This window comes from Sander lucioperca, chromosome 3, assembly GCF_008315115.2.
Source record: "Sander lucioperca isolate FBNREF2018 chromosome 3, SLUC_FBN_1.2, whole genome shotgun sequence".
NCBI lineage: Eukaryota > Metazoa > Chordata > Actinopteri > Perciformes > Percidae > Sander > Sander lucioperca.
Genome location: NC_050175.1, coordinates 5,254,324 through 5,264,177, shown reverse-complemented (window position 1 = coordinate 5,264,177; position 9,854 = coordinate 5,254,324). Strand labels below are relative to the sequence as shown.

Below are 9,854 nucleotides of genomic sequence, written 5' to 3'. Positions count from 1 at the left end.
GGTTGTTTTTCTGTCTTGCTCATCAGGTTTGACGTTTTCAATTTCACACGTTAGTTATTTTCTTAAACGGACAATTTGAAATTAATTTCTTTCTTCTGTCCTCAAAATGGGCCTTGCTTATTTGCAGTTATGCCTTCTAGTACACTATGAAAAGTCAAATGTTCTTTTGTCTTCACATCAAAAATTTTCTTTAGCCAATAGTACAACAGTATTTAAGGCTCCACTTCTTAAATCAGAGTATTATTGTGTGTCTCAAGGCAGCAGAATACAAAGCTGCCAACATGAGGAAAAAATTGTATAAAAGTATATCCTCCATATGATTGTTACAAAAACAATATTGTCTGATCCTCATGATCCCTGTCTGAAAAACATTTGTCTTGTTGGAAGGATCTTTTATCACATTTTTCATAGAAAATACTGAGCCCCTGTATCAGACGTACAACACAATGGGAGTGGTATATCAGTAAATCTGCAAAGAATTTAAAGTGTAGCTCTCGCCAAACTGCGACCTAGGGTATTTTTGTGAATGTACCCGAGTCAAACTTTTGTTTAAAAGCATAATTAGGACAGAAGCGCCACTTTTAAGATTTTAGCGTGTTTTTGTTTTGGGTCAAATGGCCTTTTGAATGGGAGTGCTAGGGACACTACTATGATCGCATCAAAATCACTATTTTTAAGTATCACCAGGGGCTCTACACCTTAACTCCAGCATTGAGAACATTGTTTGTGTTCACAGAGTTTACTAAAAAGAGAGGTTTTGAACAACTCACTTTAGCAGTTGGTTTTTCCGCTCGCCGCCATCTTGCTAGTCAAAAATAGGCGATCTCCAAATGCGAATGAACGGACTCCATAGGAGGAAATGTCATTCTGACCGTGGATTTCCACAGGATGCAGAACGTCTGCGGACCGGCTCCGCTGCGGAACGACTGCGTGCTACGCCGTCCGTCAACACCCACCAGGTCCGGATTTGTTGCGTAACGGCTGCGGCCAGCCGACCACGAGATCTCGCGAATTCACGTATGTTCGTGCGATATAACAGGATGTAGTTTCTATAAACAGAACCACAAAACCAACAACAGTTAGTTTCCATCCAGAGGAGTAGAGGGGAAACTACTCTGAGCTGTGTTTTCAAGGTGTAGTGCAGGGAAATATGACCCGCCGTGAGCATGGTGGATTTTATTTAGAAAAGTAACCGGATGTTTAATTTTGTTTCTGTGCTCGACTTCCTGTCCCGCACTATCTGAATTGTGCTGAATTGCTGCGGAGCTCTCCGGCGTCCGTCAAAAATAGAAGCTCTGGTATCTGCTCCGGAGGGCTGGGACCGCCGGAGCTGGGATGGAGTCGGGACGCAGACGTTCTGCAGTCAGTGGAAACACACACACTGACTTTAATGGAAACCTAATGACTCCACAGACGTTCCGGAGACGTTCCGCATCCAGTGGAAATTGCCGGTTATATGAGGCGCCTTTTTCAACTACAAGGTTAATATTGTTTTTCACTAACGACAAAACAACGAATTATCCGTGCATTTATATGGAACTAAGCTTTAGGAGCTTTCCATCTTTACTCTCCTCCCTGTTACGTTCAAAAGGCCATTTGACCGAAAACAAAAATACGCTAAAATCTTAAAAGTTGCGCTTCCGTCCTAATCGTGCTTTAAGGGTTATTTCACAAAAAGACCCTAGGTTGCATTTTGGCGCGAGTTACGCTTTAAACTAAGGGGGCTTTCACACGTACCTCATTTAGTTTGGTTAAATCACACTAGAGTTAGTTTTCCCCCTTGATGCAGAAGAAAAAGAAAAAGACTTAATGTAAAGGTCTGAATGGAACCATTTAGGCTACCCATGAGCATTAATACATAGAGGCAGGAAGAAGTGCTTTAAACCAGTATTGATTATTGAGTGTATTAAACCAGTATTATTATTGCAGAGATGGGGTTTGGGGCTGGGTCAGTGGGACTGTTTCTGGGGGATGAGTCTGAGGGAAGAACAAGGGGAAGGAGAATGCAGAAGACAAAAGGTAGGTAAAATAAAAAGTGAACCCCCAGAAACCCCACGGACCCAGCCCCAAACCCCATCTCTGCAATAATAGGCTAATTAATAAAGGCTGGTTTAAAGTACTTCTTCCTGCCTCTATGTATTAATGCTCATGGGTAGTCTAAATGGTTCCATTCAGACCTTAATATTAAGTCTTTTTCTGTTATATGTCAACAAGACATTTTCACCTGGCTATACCCAATGTTTAGATCTGTTGTGCTATTTATGCAATTTAGCACATACGTAATTAGATTATGCTCCGTTTGCCCATGTTAACGATTATCCATCGTGTTTATTGTTAATAACACATCCATCCCCCTCACTTTTGAAAAGCTTGCTACGCCCCTCATTGCATGCCATGGAAGGACAGCACAGATCTTGTGTTATTGCGGGAATCCAGCTGCCGTGCAAGGTAACTTGAATCCATCATTAGAATAAATTGTAACTTTGTGAATTTAAGATTACGACAAACTTTGCAGAGCCACCTTCTCAAGTCTACAGACAGACTTTTGAGTGTTTGATACCCAAAGGATCTTTGATGAATTCATGAATTTGCATATTGTACTGTAGCCTCAGGGTTAGCCCTGAGGTTAGCTGGTGATTGTGTGTGTGTGTGTGTGCGTGTGTGTGTGTGTGTGTGTGTGCGTGTGCGTCATAGAAACTGTTCAGAAGGCCAAACATGCCTCACAATAATCATTTGTAATTCAGAAACAGTAGAAGATAGATGGAAATTAGAGGTGCGGCACACAACAGTATCTGTCTGTGGGCCACGCTTAACTACAACTCTTTTAATCCGTTAGGAAACAGCCTGAAATGAAATGCTTCCTCCGCCTTCTTTGTTCCTAACAACAGCACATCACTGCTGAGTGAGCATCGCCGTGGAGTCGGCAGGCTTTCTCTCTCTCGCAGGAGATGATTATCACAGCACCTCAGTTGTTTTTGCAGATATCGGAGATGAGGAAACGCTTGACTGCAGTTATTTTTCCGTGCTTTGTTTTGTTAAAAGAAGAGCGGAGAACATGGCCATTATTCAAGCAACAAGAGCAGCAAAAGACAACTCAATTTCAACTTGGCTGAGGCAATAAGCGTCATAGCAGTGTGTGTGTGTGTGTGTGTGTGTGTGTGTGTGGTCTTATCTTCTTCCGATAGCTATTGGGAGGGTTCAGACGTTAGGGTGAACATGGATGAACTACATCTTAAAGGGATAGTATTTTTCTTATTTGCAGTTATGCCTTCTAGTACACTATGAAGGGTCAAATGTTCTTTTGTCTTCACATCAAAAATTTTCTTTAGCCAATAGTACAACAGTATTTAAGGCTCCACTTCTTAAATCAGAGTATTATTGTGTGTCTCAAGGCAGCAGAATACAAAGCTGCCAACATGAGGAAAGAATTGTATAAAAGTATATCCTCCATATGATTGTTACAAAAACAATATTGTCTGATCCTCATGATCCCTGTCTGAAAAACATTTGTCTTGTTGGAAGGATCTTTCATCACATTTTTAGACGTACAACACAATGGAAGTGCAAAGAATTTAAAGTATAACCGGCAATTTCCACTGGATGCGGAACGTCTCCGGAACGTCTGTGGAGTCATTAGGTTTCCATTAAAGTCAGTGTGTGTATTTCCACTGACTGCAGAACGTCTGCGTCCCGACTCCATCCCAGCTCCGGCGGTCCCAGCCCTCCGGAGCAGATACCAGAGCTTCTATTTTTGACGGACGCCGGAGAGCTCCGCAGCAATTCAGCACAATTCAGATAGTGCGGGACAGGAAGTAGAGCACAGAAACAAAATAAAACATCCGGATACTTTTCTAAATAAAATCCAGCGTGCTCACGGCGGATCATATTTCCCTGCACTACACCTTGAAAACACAGCTCAGAGTAGTTTCCCCTCTACTCCTCTGGATGGAAACAAACTGTTGTTGGTTTTGTGGTTCTGTTTATAGAAACTACATCCTGTTATATCGCGCGAACATACGTGAACTCGCGAGATCTCGTGGTCGGCTGGCCGCAGCCGTTACGCAACAAATCCGGACCTGGTGGGTGTTGACGGACGGTGGAGCACGCAGCCGTTCCGCAGCGGAGCCGGTTCGCAGACGTTCTGCATCCTGTGGAAATCCACGGTGACTCTCGCCAAAATGCAACCTAGGGTCTTTTTGTGAATGTACCCAAGTCAAACTTATTTAAAAGCATAATTAGGACGGAAGCGCCACTTTTAAGATTTTAGCGTATTTTTGTTTTGGGTCAAATGGCCTTTTGAATGGGAGTGCTAGGGACACTACTATGATCGCATCAAAATCACTATTTTGATAGTTCAGCTGTTTGTTTTAAACTTTAAAGTATTTTTCACATTATCCATATTATACAGGCAGTGGATAAAAAAACTTCACAAACCAAAAAACACAAAGAGCAAACACGCACAGAGAGAAAAAAATAAAGAGGAGGAAGGTCATGGGACAATCACCAAATCAAGACAAATTTGTAAATGTAAAAATTGCTCACGGTGGGCGCCCGGATAGCTCAGTTGGTAGAGCGGGCACCAGTGGTGTAGTCCAGGGTATACGCTGGTATACGGCGTATACCTACTTATTTTTCAGTCAGCATTGCGTATACCCACTTCTAAATCCCCCCTGATGCGCACCATTCAGTAATATCTGTGAGCCAGATTGCCCATTTTTTCCTCAAGGAGAGTGAAGCCATGACCCACCCTCCTCTGCCTCTAATTGGCTGGTACTCGCTGCTTTCACTGATTAGATTGGTTAACTTTAGGCATGAGGACTGATGAGCCAATCAGAGGCAGAGTAGGGCGGGTCATGCCGAGGAAAATATCGCTAATACCTCAGGTGCCAGTGAAAAAAAACAAAAAAAAACCTCAGGTGCCGGTGCCACTTGACTACGATAACGGCAGCAGACCAAACAACAGAAGAAGAAATAACACAAGCGGCGGTGTGCCACCCCAGTTGATGGAAGACATAATTCTGAGGTAAGTTTTAAGGTGGTTTCCAAATTAATCATTATTTTAAACTACTGGCAAATTGCCAGTGGCAATATGACTGCACATTTAGAGGAGAAGAGATTTTGCCGCCAATAGTTAGTGCGAGTCGGCTAACGTTATGAAGCTAGCTACGTAGATTGGGATAATGTGGGGAAACCGGGGCATTGTTGGTTTTCAGTAAGTGTTTAATCAACCCAGTTCATAAGAATTTCATACCAGACTGATGAAACTGATTATCTCAATGTCTATGAAGCTTGTTTATTATTGTAAAGGTCTAAATTATAACGTTAGCCAAGTTACTTAGCCCTAACTAACCTATATGATCTAGTTTAATTTTATAGTAGCTAGGCTGGTAGTTGATTTTTAAGTAAGTTAAAACACAAGAATGGGGACAAATAGTTTAAGATTCAGCCTAAAACAATATTGAGGTCTAATCAGCCTGTCTTATTTTGTATAGGGACAGATAACAATGAAAAGGAAGGGAGATATTGCTGACTTTTTTGTAAAGAGGCACAAATCAGGCCCAGATCAGGCCCAGGCAGACCCCACCCCTGAAACCAGCAGCCCTGGCAGCTCTCAACCGGGAGCTAGCCAGGCAAGTCAGTGTGAGCATAGACAAGGACCCAGTCTACCACCACCAGGTCAGAACATACAGGCAGTACATTGCATCTCCAGTTTATTGAAAAGTGAAGCCTCACACTGTAACAAAAGGTGATTTTGACAGATTAAGCCTCATTTTGAATGTTGATTTAGCTTGTAACAATAGATGAATTTCTGTGTGATGTTATTTATTTTATTGCCGTTCTATTTATTTTGTCTGTATCCATGTTTGTTTGTTTTTTACAATGCTACTGTTATATAACATTTTGTACATTTTGTGTTAAATTTGTTGTTTTTTTGTTAAATAAACTCTCCCAAGTATTTCACTCACTAATCTCCTGTATGCTTCAGCTTTACTTGCTGAAAATATTTCCACTTGGTTATGCAGATTGTTAATGTAAAGAGGGGGACCCATGTCTTGTCATGGCTGATGACTATTGTGATCACAGTAGTGTGTGTGTGTGTGTGTGTGTGTGTGTGTGTGTGTGTGTGTGTGTGTGTGTGTGAGAGAGAGAGACAGGGATATGCATAATTATTTTTGTTGTTTCTGTAGACATCAATAATGACTGGCCAGACCTGTGGAGTGCTAAACAAACAGAAGACTTCAAATCCAAGAACCCCTGGTTGGGATCCAAAAACAAAAAATTGGGTAAGTTTAGGTAGATTGCTAGTTTGGGTAACTTCTGAAACAGTGGGCACAGATAACTTTGTGTGTGTGTGTGTGTGTGTGTGTGTGTGTGTGTGTGTAAAGGACCATGCACACGTACAGCTGTGGATACAGGAGTAGTTACATTGTTTGTTTATGCTTCGCAGGATGTCTGGTCTGTAGCAGTGTGAACTCCATTGGGATCGACAAGGAGCAAGGTGTATCGCTCTCAAGAGAATGGATGAACTTTGAAATTCAAGTGTCTGGCCAGGGAAGTAGAACAACAAGTTTGTCAATCTTGAGAAATAAGGTGAGGAAACATGCGTTGTCCAAGGCCCACACTCAGGCTGTGAAGGTGGCAGAGCAACAGAAAGAAGCTGCCATTGAGAATGCAGTGGAGACTATGACTGAGTCCTACATGAAGGAAACTGAAGCTGTGTTTCGAACAGCCTACCATCTGGCCAAAAAGAACCGACCCTTTTCTGACCATGAGAGCCTCATTGAGCTGCAGGAACTGAATGGTGTAAAAATGGGCTCAATACTTCATTCACGTTACAGTGCAACACAAATAATACAACATGTTGCTAGTGAGATGCAGAGCAAAATCATCAGTAGCATTATAGCATCATCCAGTAAGTTAGCTGTCCTAATTGACGAGGCATCTTCTTTAAGTCACAAAGCTGTCATGACAGTTTCTATTAAAGCATCAATTCAAGAAGAAAGCCCTGAGTTCATATTCCTGGAACTTGTTGAACTGGAAAATCAGAGAGCAGATGGCATAGTACAGGCGTTACTCACCTGTTTAACTAATGCTGGCTTTACAGAAGAGTGGCTTCATGAAAACTGGGTAACATTTGTATCTGATGGAGCCAGTGTCATGCTAGGAAAGAAGTCAGGAGTAGCAACCAGACTGACTTCGAGATTCCCAAAGCTTTTTGTATGGCACTGCATGAACCATAGACTTGAACTTGCTGTGTCAGATGCAGTTGATGAGGTAAACTCTGTCAATCACTTTAAAACTTTTATCCAGAAGCTATACTCTCTGTATAGTGTGTCAAACAAAAATGAACGGGAACTTGTAAATGCAGCAGCTGAAGTAGGCTCACAACTTCTTCACATTGGCAGAATCTTGGATGTACGCTGGGTGGCCAGTAGCTTTCGGACTGTTCGTGCTGTTTGGACATCCCTGGGAGCTCTTGTGCAGCACTTTAAAAATGCTTGCAGTGATGAGATGAGGTCCACCAAAGAGAGGCAGATGTACAGAGGTTTGTTAGACCGTGTTCAAAGTCCAGAATTCATTTGTGACCTTGGCCTCATGTACGACACTCTCCATGAACTAAGTCTCCTGTCACAGGAGCTTCAGTCTCGTTCTATAACTCTCCTCAGAGCAGAGCATCTGCTGAAACGCTCAATCAGAGTGATCCAGTCATTCAAAGAGAGTCCAGGTGAGAAATATAGTGAGGCTTTAGAAGCAAAACAGACTGGGGAGTATCGGTCTATAGCCCTGAAAACAAATGCAAAGCTGAAGTCTATCAATCCAGGCCAGTTCTTACAAAGCCTTGTGAACAATCTGGAGAAACGCTTGTCTTTTGAAGATAAGACCATCATGGACCTCAGCATCCTTGATCAGAGTAAGTGGCCATCAAAGCCCAGCATCCGCCATGGTGAAGAACAAGTTAAGCGACTGTGCAAGCGATTTAACTTGTGCACAGACCAAGCACTGAATGGGATGCGGGACCTACTGGAAGAGCCCAGTAGTGAGCCCAAGGACCTAAAACCACTTATGAACTGTATGAAAACACTCCCTGTCAGTACAGCAGAGTGTGAGAGGAATTTTAGCCTTATGAACAATATAAGCTCAGACAAGGGGGCTGTCCTTCTGATCTCAAACATATCAAACTTGATGATGATTAATATCAACGGCCCACCAACTTCCAAGTTTGATCCTAGAAAATATACAAGGACCTGGTTGAAGAGCCATCGTGCTGCCTCTTCTGTGTGTTCTAGACAGTGCAGTGTGAAAGCTCCTGCAGAAAGCAAATTTGTCTGGAATATACTGTAGTATGAGCAAAGGTCAGAAACCCAGTGCTGGGTTGAGAGAGTATATCACTGTTGATGTGTTGTTAATGCATATATTTTTGTTAATTGTTAACTAAATATTGTTGTAACATTATTTTGTTGAATGATTTACCGGTAAATGAACATGTTCAAAACAAAGCATTAATTCAAAAAATGATGATATTCAATATTTGTAGCGATATTTATATATATATATATATACGAAGTATTCTATAAAAATAGTGTTCAGCTATTGAAAACCAAATAATTTCAATTTTATGACAGTGCACTTTTAAGTTTATCTTATTGGTTTTGATGTTTGGAAGAGAATGATTTGTGTGTTTTATTGTCAACTTCAGATTTGAAGTATTTTATTTAAATAAATGTGCAAAAAATAATCGAAACACCATGTTTGCCTCATGATAAATACATTTTACATTCATCCAGGCTGCTTGTGTGACCAGTAGTAACTACAAACTGCTCCTAATCAAGTCATGATCATTTTATAATAGTGAGCAAGTAGAAATGACAGATTTTTGGGTAAAACTAAATCATAGTCTTACATGTCACTGTTTCTAAAACAGGGCTTTTTTCTGGACTACTTTAACAAAAAAAAAAAACAGAGTATACCCACTTCTCCAGGGACCACTACACCACTGGCGGGCACCCATATATATATATATATATATATATATATATAGAGGTTTATTCCTTCCTTTGCTGCTTGTCACTCCCCCCTCTCTCTCCCCTTTCGTTTCTTCAGCTGTCCTGTCAATAAAGGCCTAAAAATGCCCAAAAAATATTCTTGACCAACTGCCACTTTGCTTGTTTTCAAGCCATGATGTCTCTCTCTCTCTCATGGGTGGGCCAAATTCTCTGGGCGGGCAAAGCAGAGAAAGGGGAGGTAACCTTTCCCCTTATGACATCATAAAGGGAAGATTCCTGATTGGCCCATCTGAGCTTTCATTTTCTCAAAGACAGAGCAGGATACCCAGGGCTCGGTTTACACCTATCACCATTTCTAGCCACTGGGGGAACATAGGCAGGCAGGGGGAACTCATATTAATGTTAAAAAACCTCAAAGTGACATTTTCATGCCATGGGACCTTTAAAAAAAATGTTTGCTCACGGTGCAATCTGTCTGACTGGCTAAATAAACACACCATTTTCTCCAGTGGCTTAGTGCAGGCGCTAATGGAACCAAAGGTGTGTCTCGTAAATTACCCCACTAATAATGCCTGGAATGGTACCAAACTTCTACAGTAGTACAAATAGGTGCTGTACTCATAAAACTAGTCATTGGAAAGTTTGTAAATACACCAGGAGTTAATTTAAATAACATTTGCCTGATGGCTTCTACTCTCTGCTGCTACCACTACCACTGCGTCGTCGTCACTTCTGTGATTTGGGAAAAGCCCGTAGAGCTCGCACTTAGCCATTCAGCTGATAGCGCTAACTAGACCAATGTTCGACAAAGGGAAAAAAGCTTCTGTGGGGGGTGTTTGGCTCGAGGTC

General features: G+C 41.7%; 1 protein-coding gene across 1 annotated transcript; it reads left to right on the top strand.

Moving 5' to 3' along the window:
* The first annotated feature begins 5,329 nt into the window (after nt 1–5,329).
* Nucleotides 5,330–8,302, top strand: LOC118494779 (E3 SUMO-protein ligase KIAA1586-like). The gene is made up of 4 exons (XM_035999893.1): nt 5,330–5,676; nt 6,189–6,284; nt 6,449–8,104; nt 8,289–8,302. The coding sequence occupies exons 1-4, from the start codon at nt 5,505–5,507 to the stop codon at nt 8,300–8,302; spliced, it is 1,938 nt and encodes a 645-aa protein (XP_035855786.1). The 5' UTR covers nt 5,330–5,504.
* The last annotated feature ends 1,552 nt before the right edge of the window (nt 8,303–9,854 follow it).